At 39.0% G+C, this 18,585-nt stretch overlaps 1 protein-coding gene across 1 annotated transcript in view; it reads right to left on the reverse strand.

Annotated features, from left to right (window-relative positions):
• Window positions 1-18,585, reverse strand: part of LOC127580014 (dynein axonemal heavy chain 17-like) — a 251,034-nt gene that overhangs the window by 14,749 nt on the left and 217,700 nt on the right. Inside the window, 7 exon segments of the mRNA XM_052033141.1 lie at window positions 650-798; window positions 2,131-2,324; window positions 7,130-7,252; window positions 10,880-11,050; window positions 14,309-14,449; window positions 14,996-15,160; window positions 17,911-18,115. Coding sequence (XP_051889101.1) covers window positions 650-798; window positions 2,131-2,324; window positions 7,130-7,252; window positions 10,880-11,050; window positions 14,309-14,449; window positions 14,996-15,160; window positions 17,911-18,115 — 1,148 coding nt within the window.

The following is an 18,585-nucleotide window of genomic DNA, read 5'->3' on the forward strand; positions in this document are numbered from 1 at the left end:
AGGGCTTGAGTTATGAGGAGAGGCTGGATAGGTTGGGAGTCTTTCCACTGAAGCATAGAAGGCTGAGGGGTGACCTTATAAAGGTACGTAAAATCATGAGGCGTATAGACACAGTGGATTCTGGGGTACAGGAGCCTAAAACTAGAGGATATAGACTTAAGGTAAAAGGGGAAAGATTTAGAAGGGAACTGAGGGGAAACTTTCTCCACACAGAGCGTGGGGGGTATACAGAAAGCACAATATTTAAAAGATATTCAGACAGGTACATGGGTAGAAAGGGTTTAGAGGGATATGGGCCAAATGCAAGCAAACAGGGCTCACTCCAATAGATATCTTGGTCGGCATGGTTGAGTTGGGCCAATTGGCCTGTTTCCATACTGTACAACTCTATGACACTATGAAACACTGATAATAAGTATTTCCCCATTGTGGCAAGGCATTTGTTCAACATGCTGAAAGGCTAAGTTGGTAACTGAATTTGCACCACTTCTAATGATATCTCAACCAAAATGGCAGAAGTTAAATGAGGCCTAAGAATTGAAAGTGACTTGAGATATTGATACAGTGTGTAAGTACTAAATTAGCATCCAAACTGAATATTGCATCTTTCCACAAACACTTGAATTATTGCCCTATTTAGACCACCTACCTAGTGCCTCTACCTCCTTTAGTGGATCAACTCCTGGTGAAAGAATAAAGAATATCGGAGTGGAAGGACTACTTTCTTCATATGATTTTGCAAATTCCATACTCCGACCCTCCACGTATTTAGCTCCAAACTTTTCCTCCACGTAGCCACTATAAAATTTTAAATAACAGCTAAGATATGATTAAGCTCTTGAAATTGAGACAACTGAAATTTTTAAGATGGAAATCGATGGATTTTTGTTGGGTGAGATTATCAAAGGAAACTAAGCAAAGGGAAGTTTAAATGAGGTTCCAGTCATCCATCATCTAATTGGATTATGGGTCAATGTGATGGTGTTGAATGATCTACTGCTACTTCAATGTTCTTATCTTGATTTATTCTAACATTGAAGAAAATTGAAGACCAGGAAACCATACTTCCTTCACACCTAGTCAGCACCTTAGTCACCTTCACAATTGCGCTATATAAATCTTTAAAAATAAAGTGAAGAATTGAAGCAAAATAGATCCTAATGTGATTCCACTACCCACTTCCAATGGAAGTGGAATGAAACTGATCACATTAGGATCTATTTTGCTTCAATTCTTCACTTTATTTTTAAAGATTTATATAGCGCAATTGTGAAGGTGACTAAGGTGCTGACTAGGTGTGAAGGAAGTATGGTTTCCTGGTCTAATTTTCCACAGACTAAAGTCAATTACCCATTAGGTTTGTGGCAAATGTCAATCATTGGAATTCACCACATTGGTAACTTTTTACTTGACAGCTTCAAATTGTTAAAATTGCAAACCATTTGTGCGTAGAAGTACACCACGCTAATGAAGCTGTGTCCAATTCAAGGTTAACATGGAAGACATCCCTGTAGTCTTTGTTTGTATACCAACCACAAACCACCTTGAAAGTTGAAAATGAATGTCATTACACAGGTTGAAGTATATCATGGAAATTGAGTAGACTGCATTCACTGAAACAATCCTAAAATAATTTTAAAATGTTAACAGCATTTAAAAAAACTAATTTTCACTTTTTTGCATTAAAAAATTTTACATAGACATTTTGCAAAACAAAATTGAAAATATTGGTGATGAAGACCTGCGAGCTCTCTTAGATGAATTGGTCAAGGCTCTACACACCACTTCAAGTAGCCTGAAGGAAAGTGTTACTGGATTTTACTGGCACAGGCCTGTCACCTACAATTTTCAGTCTCCTGAATTTACCCTTACTGGACTTTAGAAAAATGAGACATTTTGCTCATCAGATAAGCATTCAGCATGTAAGTGAGGCATGACCTTTAAGCTCTTTCCAGCTCCTGGAAATGTTTTCTATTCTGATGTGAGTAATAACCGAGAGCATAGTAAATAACATTTCCGAAATCTTGGACAAATAACATTTCCAAAATCTTCCTCTGGACTTTCTCCACTAGCATGATTATTTATTTTCTGAGTTATACAATTATACATTCTCAGACTATTTCACATTACCTAACAGCGTATGTCATTCGGTCAGGCCTCATACACCGCATCATGCACAGTTTCTCCATTGCCCCTTTATTTTTCCATTCTTGTGGCAATTTTTCCTTCTCCGGAGCCTCTGACTCCACAATTTTTTTCCAGCGATTGGCTGAACCTTCTATGTCACTGTCCAGATTCTTAAACTGTTCCATTTCTGCCAAGACCTTCAAAGTACAACTTGTAGAGTTATATAAATGAAGAAACATCCAACTAAAGCACATATGCATGACACATGCAAACATGGAAGAAATCAGGCAGCTTCCTTCCATAATTTTATTTCACCTCTGTCATGAAACTACCAATCACTACCATTTCCTAGCCCACCAGCTGAAAATTATGAGAAGAGGACATGGCTCAGGTTCTAAACTATTTTCCTATTAACTCCCCCTTTTGTTAACTCTCCTTGGGATTGCCATTTGAAGCCGAGTGAAATATACTAAACAGTGGTGGGGACCTTTGAGATGAGGGGAGACTGTTTGGTATTGATTTACTCTTCCTCCAATATAAACTCAAATATCCACCTTGGTCTTCACCATGACCTCTAAGCATGAGTGAACTGACTCTTCATACACTTCTATCCTTCAAATGCCCATTTGCCTTTTCAAGTGCACAGGAGGAATCACTTCACTGATCATCTGGATTTTCCTGGGAGGATCAGCAGGATTTTGGTGAAAGGAGAAGAATCAAATGCTCACTATAAAGATAGCTCACTAAAACCGTAGCCCATGAAAACTGACTGTGATCTGTTTTTAACTCAGGGATGACAAGGTTTACCATAAGTTTTACATTTCTAATTGATTCCAAAATAGCCTTTAATTATGGAAAAAAATTATTTAATGTGAAGTTATCTGCAAAACCACTCTTAAGGGCTGAAGAATCTAGATGATAAAGGAAATGAGCAAACAGAATCACCCCTACAACTAGATAGAGGGATTTTACAGTTCATTATTTTGGTGATTTTGTATTCTTTAATTTTTCTTTGGAATAAAATGTTTAATTTTCTGTTTTTCATCTTGCATATGAAAAGCTATTTACAAAATGCACTAGAAAATTGCCCAGCTTATTTAAGGAAGACCCATTTTGTGCTGCCCTCAGCTGCACTGCCCAGACCTGGGTGCTGATAGATCTATACCTGACCAAATCTGGACTTACAGCCAGAGAGTTGTACAGCAAGGAAACTGGCCCTTCAGCACACCACGTTTATGCTGACCATTTTGCTTACTTACACTAATTCCATTTGCCTGCATTACATCCATACTCTTCCATGTCTTTCCTATTCAAGTGCCTGTCTAAGTGCCTCTTAAACGTAGGGATTGTATCTGATTCCACCACCTCCTCTGGCAGCATGTTCAGGTATCAGCCACTCACTGTGTAAACAAATTTCCCCTCAAATCCCTTTAAAGCACCTTCCTCTCACCTGAAACCTATGCCCTCTTGTTTTTGATACCCCTACCATGAGAAAAAAATTCTGACTACCCTATCCATGCCTCTTACAATTTTACATAGCCCCCATCAGGTCATTCCTCAGCCTCCTTTGTTCCAAGGAAAACAAGCCTAGCCCATTCAATCCCTCCCCATAATTAACATTCCCCAATCCAGGCTGTATCCTGGTCAAACTCCTCTGCATTCTCTTCAGCACAACCACATCCCTCCTCAAGGGTGCTGACCAGAACTGCAAACAATACTCCAAGTGTGATCTAACCAGTGTCTTGTAAAGTTGCAACATAATTTCCCAACTTTAGTATTCTATTAAACTTAACTTTAGTATTGACCTGTAAAAGAAAGCATGCCAAATGGCTTCTTCACCACCATATCTACCAAATGTTGCCACTTTCAGGGAACTATGGACCCAAAGCCTTTGCTGTATCCGAGGGCATTTTGACAATATTACATACAGTAGTACAGAGGACTTGTGCTCCAGAACTTGCCATGCCCTTGGCCAAGCTGTTGTAGTACAGCTACAACACTGGCATCTCCCTGACAATGTGGAAAATTGCCCAGATGTGTCCAGTCCATAAGAAGCAGGATAAATCAACCCCGGCCAACTACCACCCGTTGAGTCTACTCTCAATCATCAGCAAAGTGATGGAAGGGATAATCGACACTGCTACCGATTGGCACTTGCTTAGCAACAACCTGCTCACAGAAGCTCAATTTAGGTTCCGCCAAACTCATTCAGCTCCTGACCTCATTACAGCCTTTGTCCAAACATGGACAAAAGAGCTAAAGTCCAGAAGTGAAGGGAGAATAATTGTCCTTGTCATCAAGGCAACACTTGATTGAGTATGGCATCAGGGAGCCCCAGATAAACTGGAGTCAGTGGGAATCAGGGAGAAAACCCTCTTACCTAGTACAAAGATGGTTGTGGTGGAGGTCAATCATCTCAGCCGCAGGACATCTCTGCAGGAGTTCCTAGGCTCAACTATCTTCAGCTGCTTCATGAATGACCTTTCTTCAATCATAAGATCAGAAGTGGGGATATTGGCTGATGTACAATGTACAATGTTCAGCACCATTCACAACTTCTTAGTAATGGGATAGCTCACATCCAAGTGCAGCAAGACCTGGACAAATCCAGGCCTGGGTTGACAGGTGGCAAGTAATATTCATGCCATCCAAGTGCCAGGCAATGACAATATCCAACAAAAGAAAATCCAGCTATCTTCCCCTGACATTCAATTGTATTACCATCACTGAATCCCCCACTTGCAATATCCTTGGGGTTACCATTGACCAGAAACAGAACTGGAGAAGCCACATACACAATGTGGCTTCAAGAGCAAGTCAGAGTCTAGGAATCTTGTGGCAAGTATTCACTTCCTAACTCGCCAAAGCCTATCCACCATCTATAAGGCTACAGTCAGGACTGTGATGGAATACTCTTCATTTGCCTGAATGAGTGCAGATTCAACAACACTCAAGAAGGTCAACACCAAACAAGACTTTGCAGCCCATTTGATAAGCACCCCTTCCACAACCATTCACTTACTCCACCACCGACACATAATAGAAGAAATTTGTACCATCTACAGGTTGCACCGAAGCAACTCACCAAGACTCCTTAGACAGTGCCTTCCAAGACCTCCATCAGCTAGAAGGGCATGGGTAGCTATAGCATGGGAACACCACCACCTAAATGTTGCCCTCTAAGCCACAGAGGTGAGCAATTAAATGCTGGCTTAGCCTGTGAAGCCCACATCCCTTCAATAAATAAAAAAAACAAAGTCCTTCTATCCAGTATTCCTTAGCACCCAACTATTTACTGTATAGGTCCCACCGCTTTATGACTTCTCAAAATGCATCACCTCACACTAATTGGGATTAAATTTGATCTGCCAATGCTCTGCCAACTTTCCATCTGATCTATATCCTGCTGTAGCCTTAGACAACTTTCCTTGTTATCCACACCACCAATTTTTGTGTCATCTGCAAATTTACTAATCATACCTCCTACATTCACATCCAAGCTATTAATATATATGATAAACAACAAGCGTCCCAGCACCACTCCCTGCGGTACACCACTGATCACAGACTTCCAATCAGAAAAACATCCTTCCACTACTATGTTCTGCCTCCTATCATCAAGCCAATTTTAGATCCAATTAACCAGCTCACCTCGGATCCCATGTGCCTTAACCTTCTGGACCAGTCTACCATGCAAGACTTTATCAAGTGCCTTACCAAAGTACATGCAGACAATGTCTACCACCTGCTCTTCATCAGTCTTCACAGTTGTCTGCTCAGAAAACTCAATCAAATTAGTGAGACAGAATTTCCCTGCACAAAGCCATGCTAATAACCCTGATCAGCCTCTGCCTTTCCAAATACACATAAATTTTATCCCTTAGGATTTTTCCTTCCACAGATGTAATGCTCACTATCCTGTAGTTACCTGGCTTATCTCTGATGTCCTTCTTAAATAAAGGAAGGATATTAGCTGCCTAGCCTTTTGGCACCTCACCTGTGGCTACTGAAGATGCAAAAATCTCCATCAGAGCCCAGCTGTCTCCTCGCTTGCTTCCCACGCATACCTAGTATAGATCTCAACAAGACCTGGAGATTTATCACCCCTAATGTGTCCATGACATCTAACACCTCCTCTTTCTTGATAAAAGCGGATACAGACTATTCAGACATTCGCACTTATTGGCATTCAATGAGCATGGCTTGTCTTTTATTACAGAATCTCTTTCCTGTAGTTACCCCATACGTCTTGATCCCTTTAATATCTAAAAATCTATTGATCTCTTTCTTGAATATACTTAGTGACCGAGTCTTCACAGCCCTCTTAGGTTCTGAATCCCCAAAGTCTTTTATGCTGCTGTACTGTGATCTGACTTAGTTACCAGTGGTTTTACAGCAATGACATGGCAGCTGTGAGCTCTGGATGTAGATGTTTTGGGAAATGTGCAATTAAAGTGTTTGTGCGCAATTCAGGGTGAAAACTGCACCAAGAATTTTTCAATTGGGTTTCTTACCAAATTGGCAGGGATTTTTGTAGGTCACTTTTTTAATGTTATTTTCATTTTTCAGTATCTCGATATCACTGGCAAGGCCAGCACTTATTGCCCATCCCTAACTGCCCTTGAGAAAATGGTGGTCAGCCAACTCTTGAAAAACTGCAGAAGGCTGCTGAGTGAGGAGTTCCAAGGATTTAGACTCGGTGATGATGAAGCTGATACATTTCCAAGTCGGGATTGAGTGCAACCGGGACAGGAAGCTGCAGATGGCGGTATTCTCATGTAGTTGCTGCCCTTGTCTTTTTTGGTGGTAGGGATGGTGGGAATGGAAAGTGCTTTGGGAGTAGCCCAAGCAGGTAACTGGGTATTACTACTAAATACAGCACCTGTTTAGCACACCAAAGAAGCATCAACTCCAATGTCCTGATATTACTATAAACACACACACATATATTACATTTTTCACTATATCAGAAAGTAACACAATTTTGAATGTAAACACATACCAAGATTCCCCCCCATCCTTGATGTGAAAGAAAATCAACAGGACTTGTAGCTCCAGCCTTAAATGGGAATCGCAGCAAAAAGTCCAGGTGTAGTGGGTTTATTTCCTTTTTCATTAAAAAAACCTATTCAAGTACAATATTAAAAATAGATATTAAATCATGCCATTTACATCATTGAATTGATGGCAAATTTTAACACCCCTTAACTGAACAATGTATGCACGGCTTATCAATGGAATATTTTGACCCCTAAAAATTAGTAAATCAATGTCTTTGTATGTTACTTTTTTCCAGTATTTTCTGATTTCATTTCTCTCAGCAGGTCACTAACCGTCCCTCTTGCTTAAAATCTCTTTCTTTTCACTTCATTAATAAGACTTTGATTCACACCAAGATGCTTTCATCATTATATATAAATGTACCTCCTGCTACCATTGTTTCATAATGTAAATGTTTCACATTGCTAGCTTAATAGAAGGAACTTTTATTTCTCATTCTTTTCTCTAAAATATAAAATTAATAGCTTGCAACCTATTTTTTCCCAAGGCATTTGCCTATTTTTCAATCCATTACTGTCATAAAAATATCTCCCAGTGATTACCTTCACTCTTTTTTATGATTATACATCAGTCTTAAAAAATTAGAAATGGTAAGATGACAAAAATATGACAGATATATAAATTTCGGATACGTATGGCTTTTCTATGTACCTGAAAGTTGACACAAGAGTCCTAGTTATTGAAGCAAGAAAATTCAGATTACTCCAAATTGTCAGCATTTAATGCTCTCAATCCATATTGATTGCTCTCAATCAATAAATAATAGGAGACCTCTCACACCGCCACTGGGTCCTACTGCTGCTCTGCTTCCACCACTACTCTCCACCCACCCCTGGTCTCTCAAGCCTTCCCCTACCCCTCGACCCCCCCTTCACTCCTCTGAGCCCCCATCTTCCTCCCACCCCACCTTCCCTGACCCCTCTAACTCTCCTCTGACTCCAGCTCCAACCCTGTCATGTCTTCACTATCCCCTCTGATCTTCCCCTCTCTGAGACTGAACGTTCTATCCTTAGCAGGGGTCTTACCTTTGTCTCCATGCGCCTGCACCTCAATGAGTTCCATGCCCACCATGATGCCATGCTTTTCTTCCGTCATCTCCGTCTCTGGGCCTACTTCTTCGGCAAGGATTCCTCACCCCCCTATTGATAACCCCTTCTCCCTCCTTAAGCCCTCTTCATCCTTTTGGACACCTCATCCTGGCTTTCTGCCCACTCTGGATCTCATCATCTCTAATATCCGACGGGACAGTAACGTCTCAACTTCACCACTTCCGTTACCTATTCCAACCTCACCCCCTCTGAACACACTGCCATCCACACTCTCTATACTAATCCTAATCTTACTATTTTCCCCTGAAGTTTTTGTTCTGGCTTCTGCCCTCTTCCTTTCCAGTCCTGATGAAGGGTCTCAGCCCAAAACGTCGACTGTTTATTTCCCTCCATAGATGCTGCCTGACCTCCTGAGTTCCTCCAGCACATTGTGTTTTGCTCCCAATTCCAGCAGCTAGAGGATCTTACGTCTAAATAATAGGATCCTTTTCATTTCCTCCTACCAAAGCAGTTAACCTAATATTTCCTTACATTATAATTCAGCTGCCACATTTTGCCCACTTTGCAGATTCCTTGGGTTCTCCTTGTGACCTAATGATCCTTGTGTTATCTCAACCTAGGCACATTACACACGTACCCTTTATCAAAATCCTTGCTACGGTTTGTAAATGCCCTGGCACTTATCCCTAAAGCATCCTAGCCAAAATAGTATGGTTGCAAAAGAACTTGCATACAAGAGTAAAGACGTCTTCCTAAGACTATGTAGGGCCTTGGTGTTACACCTGGAGTACTGTGTACAATTTTAGATGCCCTCATCTAAAAAAAGATTTTACTTGCTTAAAGAGGGAGTGCAACAAAGATTCACCAGATGGACACCAGGGAATTAAAAGGCTAGGCTTCTATTTTCTAGAGTTTAGAAGAATGAGAGGTGACTACACTGAAACATACAAAGTTCTTAGAGAGCTTGAAAGGATAGATACAGGGAGGATGTTTCCTCTGGCAGAGTCATTTAAAACACAAACAGTTAGCCATTTAAGACTGAAATAAGTAGAAATTTCTTTCCTCAGAGTGTAATGATTCTTTGCAATTCTCTACGCTGGAGGGCTGTGGAAGCTCATATTTATATATCATCATTGATATAATAAAATATCTCAAAGCACCTCACAGGAGCAATATTTAAAATAATGCTACACAAAAGCAGAAAATGCTGAAAGCATTCAGCAGGTATAGCAGATCCATGGGGAGAGAAACAGAGTTAATATATCAGGTCAGTAACACTTCGACAGAACTGGAAAGTAAGTAAACAAACATGTTTTAAGTTGCAGATAAGGGCTTCAAGACTTCACCAATCACTATCCTAACCATGGCACTTTACCCATGCAACCACGGGTGTCGCAACACCTACCTCTTCCCTTCCCACCATCCAGGGACCCAACAGTCCTCCAAGTGAAGAGTCAATCACTTGCACTTCTTTCATTTTAGTGTAATGCATTCAGTGCTCCTGTATGTTGGAGAAATACAGACTGGGTCACTGGTTTGCAAAACAATTCTATTCAGTTGCCAAGGGTTCCCCTGAACTTTCAGTCACCTATTGCTTTAATTCACCACTCTAATCTCACTGTTTTAGGCATTGCTCCAACAATGCCTAATGTAATCTTGTGGAACAGCCCTTCATGTTCTGTCAGGGCACATAGCAATTCTCGGAATCAATATTGAGTCATAGAAGTTCACAGAGCCATACACCACAGAAGCAAGCCCTTTGGCCCATTGAGACCATGCCAACTATCAAGCACCCATTATACTAATCCCATTTTATTCTCCCCATATTTCAATCAACTACCACAATCCCCCACCCCAGATTCTACCACTCACCTTCACCCTAGAGGCAATTTACAGTGGCCAACCAACCTATCTACTATCTCTGGGACCTGGGATGTAGGAGGAAACTGGAACACACAGTGGAGACATGTATTCACATAGAGCACGTCAACCCCACAAAGACAGCACTGGAGGTTTGGATCAAACCCAGTGCGCCACTGTGCAGCCTATTTTTCCTCTCACCACAGGCATGGCTAGACATATGTTTATTTTCTTTTTTCTCTTCTACCTCTAACTTCTGATTTTTAAAGGAGTTGTTATCGTGACAATTTTGGTCTGCACCCTGTCTAGGTATTCCCACTGCTCTTGCCATCCCTTCCCCTGTTTGTAATTTAAAATGTGTCTGTTTTTTCACTTTTTCAGTTTTAATGAAGAGTCCTTGACCTAACATGTTGATTCTGTTTCTCTGCCCACAAATGCTGCTTGACCAGTTGAGTGCTTCTGTATTTTCTGTTTTTGCTTTGGATTTCCAGAATCTGAGTTTTTTTGCTCCAAAATGTTGCATTAGTCATGTAAAGAGATTTCTGGGCAGATAACTAAATGATTGATCTAAGAATGAAGTTTTAAGAAATACCTTAAAAGAAGAAAAAGCGATGGAGAGGTTTAGGCAGGAAATTTCAGAGCTTAAGACTTTGGGAGCTAAAAACGTAGTCGGCAATACTAATAAATAAATATGAGGATGATCTAGAGGACAGATTTGGAGAAGGATGAGAATTTAAAAATATACAGTGTAATCTGCAATAGACCCTCTACCAAAAGTTTACCTGAAAAGCAACTTGAGCTGTAAAGATGAGTTTATCTCTTTCAAATAGACCTCTGGTTGTATAAATAAAAACTGAATAAGTGATTTCCTCTGTGAGGTTGATGACACGGTCTTTAACATCATCTGCTGGTACTGAGCGGTGAATAGCATTTTCAAATACAACATGAAAAGCCTAAGTAAATAAAATAAGAATCAATTAAATAGTTTTAATATTCAAATCAAATCACTTATAAATATCAAAATCAAATACTCTGGGAATTATAATTAATAATCCTCAAAAATGGGTCCATGAATGTTGATGCACAAACAGGCTCCATCCAATGATTGGACTGGAGGCAGGATGCCAACATTGGATTGCTTGCTCATTTTCACGGTAGTTTATGCAACCAGTGTGGTCTCCAAATTGTTGATTTGCTCTGCACATCAACAAGAATTTAAAGGTAGCCAGCATTAATTAAAGGGAGGTGTATTGTGGCTGAGTTAGTGTTGAATATGAAAGAGAAAAATATCCAATGATTTTGGACCTTGCACAAGTGGTCTTGATGGAAGAAGTGGAAAGGAATGAGGTTCTGCACCTTCAGAGAGATAGAGGTTCTTCAGACGGATGGCAAGAGGCAAAGGTTAGAGATAGCAGTAGAGGTCAAAGTAGCCCCCAAAATGCGCATGTAATACAGGAAGAGGTTTACGGTTGGGGTTGACCTCATTTGATTGGTCAAGGTCATGAATGTAGCTTTAAATGCTATATTCAAGGAACCCCACCATGAGCATCAACCACTGCTCAATCGATAACACCCCATTAGTCAACCACCAACAGACTCGGTCAGTCAGGTCTCATTCCTAACAATCAAATGCGTTACCCCCATCCTCATACACTTAACAATTCTGCAAGCCTGGCCCGTATCATCTTGCACATGCTGCAATTACTTAACCATGATAACCACGTCACTCAAAACATTTTCCATGATACGGATTAGCACACTGTCTTTCCTCTTTCTTGAAGTGATAGGAAGCCGTGGTAATTAATGGGGGGTAGGGTAGCATCACTTGATGTTTTAAACTCACGGTAGATCAGTGGTAGACAGTATGAGGTAAGGTTTTGTGGAAACCCTTGGTGCCAGCTCCTCCCTTTTCTAACACAGTGCCTTGCTTGCATGATCTCTGCTCATTCTCTCAGTTATGTTCAAAATCAAAAATAATCTATACTGGGCCACTCTTGTTTGAAACCAACCATTTTAAGCCTTTTAAGTCAGCAAAAAAATTACCAGCCAGCCCACTTTCAGCAGACTATGAAAGCACTTGTAGAGAAGAAATAATCCAGCCACTAAATTGCAATGGCTTTGTGCCACCCAACTCATGCTCAGCTACGCAAGGTTAAGAAAGGGTGCAAGTTTCAGTGTGGAGTTTCAAAATGGCAACATTAACATCAAGTCAATGTCACTACTAATGACTGTCATGCCAGTGGAGCCAAACCTGCGATAAGAACGATTGTAACTAAACCAACATTAAAGAGACCTAGCAACTGTAAAGGCCCACACACACAATATCCCAGTATGCAGTGAGAAACCAAGGATTCTGTAATGAACTTCCAAATACAAAAGGCTGATAGCTGTAGGAAATACAGCAAACACTGACATGTATTGTTAAAATTTAACTATTAGAGGCATGGAGTTATACAACACAGAAACAGGTCTTTTGGCCCAACTCATCCAAGCCGACCAAAATATCTATCCAAGCTAGTCCCACTTTCCTGCGTTTGGCGCATAACTTCCTTTTCTATCCATTCTTTTCTGAACTTTTGTTGTTTGGTTGTTGGCAAGGCTTAAAAGCTCCACAGAAAAGTCCTGCAGAAGTATTTGTACTGGAACCATGAGTGTTATGTTTTTGTCATACTCTGCTGTTTAAATTAATGGGATGATCAGACCAAGAAAACAGTTCAAATGTTTATGCATTTGAAAGGACTAGATTAAGAGGCCTGACAAGATTCTTACAAAGCATAAATGCAGACATAAACCAGTTAAAATAAATTACCTGTTTGTGCTGTAAATGTTTTGTAATTCTGTTGAGGAGATAACTATCATGATTATTCAACAATTTCATTGTTGTTGTATCATGAAAATAGCACGTGGTCGTAGGTGAACTAGACTGGCTTTGGCTTTATTTTCATATATAATTTCCTATGTTCCTCATCATAATTATAAGTTGGAAGTCTAACCTTAACATTCCTTTCTGGATTAATAAAGTCCCTTATACATTGTAGTCAGGTTCTTAATGCAATGCTTTCTACTCAACAAGATCGACACCCTACTGGTCATAGAAGCTTGACACCATACGGGACATGGCAGCTAGCTTGAAAGGCACCCCATCCACTATCATTCACTTACTCTACCACTATTGCACAGTAGCAGCACTTTGTACCATCTACAGGATGCACTGCAGCAACTTACCGAGTCTCCTTAGACAGGACCTTCCAAATCCGCAACCCTTACCAGCTAGAAGGATAAGGGAAGCAAAAGCAGGGGAATACAATCACCTGGAAGTTGCTCTCCAAGCCACACATCAGCCTGACTTGGAAATATGTTGCCAACATCCTGGAACTCCCTCCCTAAATGCATTCTAGGTATACCCACACCTCAAGGACTACAGCAGTTTAAGAAGACATCTCACCACCTGCTGCTCAAGGGCAATTAGGGATGAGTAATTAAATGCTGGCTCAGCCTGTGAGGTTCACATCCCTTGAATTAACTAAAAACACTCTCGCACCTCTGGCCACAGATAGTGGCAAATTTGTGAGAATACCCTTCTGCACCCAAGTACAAAAAGGACTGCTTTCGTTGAGCTTCTCCACCAGCTATTCTAATCCAGTGGTAGAAAATAAAGAATCCTTCCTGTACTACTATAGTATATCCATATGAAGTATCATTTTATGATCCTGTTTGGTCAGGAGAGTTATACAATGTGCCTCCTTTGTATCTAGGCAACAATGTCACTGACTGGAACACAATATGCTGCAAGAATTTGAAACTTAACATGCTTTTATGTTTGGTGTTCTACCTTGCAAATTAACCATTGCCTCTTTTGATGTACAAATATTGTTCCTTAACGCATGAGTTGAAATGATCTTTTCTTGCCATTTTGCTGCTCAATTAGAAATGAGTTGGATGCATCTTAAGCAAAACTCTTTTTAGAGATGATTACCTTTAAACGGGGCCAGTGACACAAATTTTCCATTTCCTCTCCCCCTCCCCAACACACTCCCAATGGAAGTTCCAATGAATAGTCCAAGTAATTAAATGTAGCATTAGCTGTAATATGCTTGTGCATCTTAGTCATGTGATTGGGCACACAGAGCAATCTGCATATTTCCCACTTTATTGCAGACCTTAAGCAGTTTCTTCCCCATTATTAAGTCTCAGACTTGACAAACATTTACCTTGAGAGAGAACTGGTAAATAGGATTGATCTTGTTGAGGTCATCAATAATGAAATAGAGTAAGGATGCTCTCTGTGCAGCTGGTCTATAGTTTTCTCTTGCCACATTTATTTTAACCTCCGTGACCTTTGCTTCAGCCACCTGCAAAAAGACAAAAGATGAGAACTAATGCATCAGAGTGCATCTAATAGCAACAATTAGGTGTACCTTTTTTCACTCTTTTCATAGCAAAAGATAGCAGAGTTGAGACAGTAAAACAGAAAGCCAAATAGAGCATAAATCCCAGTTAAGTAAATCTTAGCTGCATTAAGTTACTTAAATAAAGGTTGTAAAGAAAAGTGAATTTGAAAATGCACTATATTCAGTCATAGCTGAGTTCCAATGGAGGTTTTATGGACTAAATCTAAAATATCATTCTGTGGATAGAGGTTCAGGATATTAATGGTGTGAAGATTCTCTGTAGATCTAATGCAACGAGTACTATAGTTTTGCAAATAGTTCCTTAATGAACTAGCACCGGCAGAGGCAGCAGTCCAGCAAACAAGTGTTATTTTCTATCTTTGATTGTAGTAGAATTAGATCTATGTATTATTTCAGATGTCCAAAGAAATTTTATAATTGCAGGAACTGTTTACACAAAATAAAAAATCATAAATACAATACCAAATCCATCATTAAGCAGCTGACCTTCCGTTCTATTTCAGTAGCAGTGTGTTTGGTTGTCTCCAAGTTCTCTACCAGAGCTGTATCACCAAGAAAATTTCCTGAGGCTTCCGAGAGTCGAGCAAGAAGAGAGTCTTCTAATTGTTTAAGAACAATCTTGAACTCGTTCTGTTGTGTTGTAAGGTTTGCCTGAAATATTGGAGATAATTATTAGATCTTAACAAAATCTTCCGCATACGACTGCTTTTATAAAATTGCACTTTTGGCAGGGAATTTTGACTGTTCGAAACTTATGTTGGAAATACAAGTGTAATCTCCAGAGTTTTTCTTCTGTTAAAAGAATTCTAGTATTAAATTCAAAGATTTGACTTAATTGTGTACTTAATTAACTGATGGTAAATTATTCCAACAAATGTTTTGTTGAGGTTAGCACCCCTGGTTGAAACACTTAGGCAATATATATTTTGTGAATGAAAGGTATACTTCACAAGACATCAATGGTAGTAGCACTTTTGCTGGGAACAATTTACAAATGCCATCTTTGGAGTTCTTTCCCTGTAGGAATTTTACCTACCCTAGCAGCATTTAAGATGATATAAAACTCTTAATCTGTCCTAAAAGGAGAAGAGGGCTTATAATACCCATTCACTGGAATGACCTTGGGGATGGATGGATAGATTATATTTGGATTTTAAGAGGGTAGTTTTAATTTGAAAAACTAAGAGCCTGTAAATTAATTATATTTAATGTTCCTTTTCTCTTTATTCTTCACAAGAAAGGTCTTCACAGAGACTTTAGATGCCAGACAGAATCAATGAAAACCGTGCATTACATAAGGCTGTTTCTCAAGGGTAGTGTTTTGTGAAGGGATGAAAATCACACAGCTAACAGCTTTGTTAATATATGTAATCAAAAATATTTTATAGCACCTTTCAAATTGCCCTAAAGCACTCTGCAGCCAATGAATTACTTTTGAAGCATATGCATTGCTGAAATGTAGAGAGATGTAGCAGCCAATCTGAAGACATCCAGGATACAAATATAAGAGATATATGACTAAACTATCTGTGCTTCACCCATGTTAGTCAAGGCTGAAATATCAGCCAAGACTCATGGAGAACTTTTGCATTCTTCTTCAAAAACTGCTAAGGGATCTCTTACATTCAGAGAGGACAGATGAGATGGAGTCCCAGTTATCTTCAACAACACTTTCAACAGTGCACCACTCTCTCAATAAGGAGGTTCATCGTTGAACTACTTGGGCTAATCTAAACAAATGAATAACTCTCTGCAGTGGAGTTTGAAACAACCACCTTCTGACTTACTAGTATGAGCACTACCATTAAAATATTTCAGGGGTAGTTATTAAAGTTATTACATGAAAATTGCAACCTTTTTCTACCATTTACCTATTTTGACCTTCAAAAAAGAGAAATTGTGTATAAATGCAAATAAATACACAGCATCTTATGGCAAGGCCCATTAATTAGATCTTTAATTTTTTAATTCTCTATCAACTAAGTTGCTAAATATATTATTTGATAACAGAGCAGCAGGAGCAACAGAAACTCTTAGACAAAGGTGAAGGACAGAAATGGAGGATGGTTTATTGGGCAAATTCATGTTGACAGCTAGTTGATGGTTCTTAGAAAACTGCTCGCTGGTTGCAGTGTGCTTATTGTCAAATTCTGGACCTCTCATCTTCATTCATAGACGCATAGAGTCATACAGCACAGAAATGGGTCCTTCAGCCCACAACATTCATGCCAACATTCTTGTCCATCTACACTAATTCGATTGGCCTGCAGTAGGATTTCGATAGGATTGCTGAACTTTATTTTAAAAAAAGTAAGTTTATAGTTACTTTTGTTTATTTCTCTGTGTCTAACATGTTTTTAAATATATTATTTTAATTTTGTAAACCTTAAATCATTTTATAAATTTAAGTTTTTAGTAAGTTAAATCCATTTCAAGTGTTTTTAAGTATCCTTGATCAAAGACCATCAGACCAGTGCTGGAGGTAGCACCTTATGTTGGAGGCTTGGCTACCATTAAGGTTCACTCCATTTAAGGGACAACTGAAGAACTGAGACCATAAGGTTATTGGGAACCATGCAGCCACAAAAATTTAGTGTGGCCTTGGAGCTAATGCAATGTGTAAGAGTGGCTGGCAGGTCAGATTGAACACAACTCATTCCATGGGTTGCATTGCATATCATATCAGAGACAGGAAAATAAATAAATAAAGATTGAATTACCAGAGAATAAATGTGATAAAGTACAAAAATTAGTTGTAAGTCTTTAAAATTCATGAATGATTCACAACTTAAAGTAATAAAACTCCATGCTTACAGTTGTTCCCTTTCCAGACGGGACAATTGACTTGTAATAATTGTTATTGATTTTTTTTATTTATTACTTTATGTAACTATTTAACAAGCTTAAAAGGCAATTATTGTGAAAATACAGCAGACTTAACAATCCAAGGTAGCTGTTGTGTGAGAGTGTATTAAGTTGGAAATATGAAATAAAACAGAAAAGTAATCAACCTAAAATGTAAACTGTTTTACTTGAACAGATGCTACCAGAACTTTAAGCATTTCTAGTATATTCTGTGTATTTTTTCCATTCTTATAATGGAATAATGTTCATAATTTTCTAAGAAAAATCTGACCATAATATTAACAAAGCTACTGTTCCATCCACAGAATCAAGAAGAAAATTTCATTTGATTGCAAAAATATTGCTAAGTTACATAAGTACTATAATACTAAAAATGTCACTTATCTGATTAGGTATCCTACATTAACAACATAAAATTTATGCTCTATCTGAATGAGCAATGTCATGGGAAATACACTACTGTGACAACATTTCAAACATGTTCATTGTGTGTATTTCTACAAATTTATCTTTCTATTTGTCTATTTAAAATGTACCTTCAGTTGTTCTAAGTCAGGACGTTCTTTAGCAACCACCGATGCTAGTAGCTGATCTTCTAGGCCATCTCTTGTTACAAGGAAATTAATCAAAGTGCACTGAGCTTGCATTTCTGGTTTGAAATGAGGATTAAAATATTTGGTGTGGAGTATCATTCTGAATTTGGGATGATATTCAACTTCTTTATCACCAATGTAGATATACCTAAGTGTATAGTTAAATAATAATTATTGAAGTCTATTATGTTACAGACCAAGCTGTGCTTAACTTTACAATATATTTGTAGCATATAAATATGCATGCAACGTGGTAGTTAATTTATCTGTACTTGTTCTGAGGAAGGAGATAGAGATCATACTAGTTATCATCTTCCTTGCCCCAGAGAGCAGATGGAGTTGATTCAGTGAACATATTCAAGGCTGAATCATTCAAATTTTTGATGTTCAGGGCAGTTGAGGGTTATGGAACAAACAGAAAAATAGAACTAAGGCCAAGATCAGATCAGCCATGATCTTATTGAATGGGGAAGCAGACTCGACAAGTCACACTGCCTAATCTTGCTGATAATTCTTAGGTCCTTGTAGGTTCATATGTAGCCCTGGGTTTCTGGGGGCTTTCCTGGTAGAATTATACATGCTTGCAGTTGTTAGATATGCAGTAAATATAATTATTTT

Source organism: Pristis pectinata, chromosome 18, assembly GCF_009764475.1.
Source record: "Pristis pectinata isolate sPriPec2 chromosome 18, sPriPec2.1.pri, whole genome shotgun sequence".
NCBI lineage: Eukaryota > Metazoa > Chordata > Chondrichthyes > Rhinopristiformes > Pristidae > Pristis > Pristis pectinata.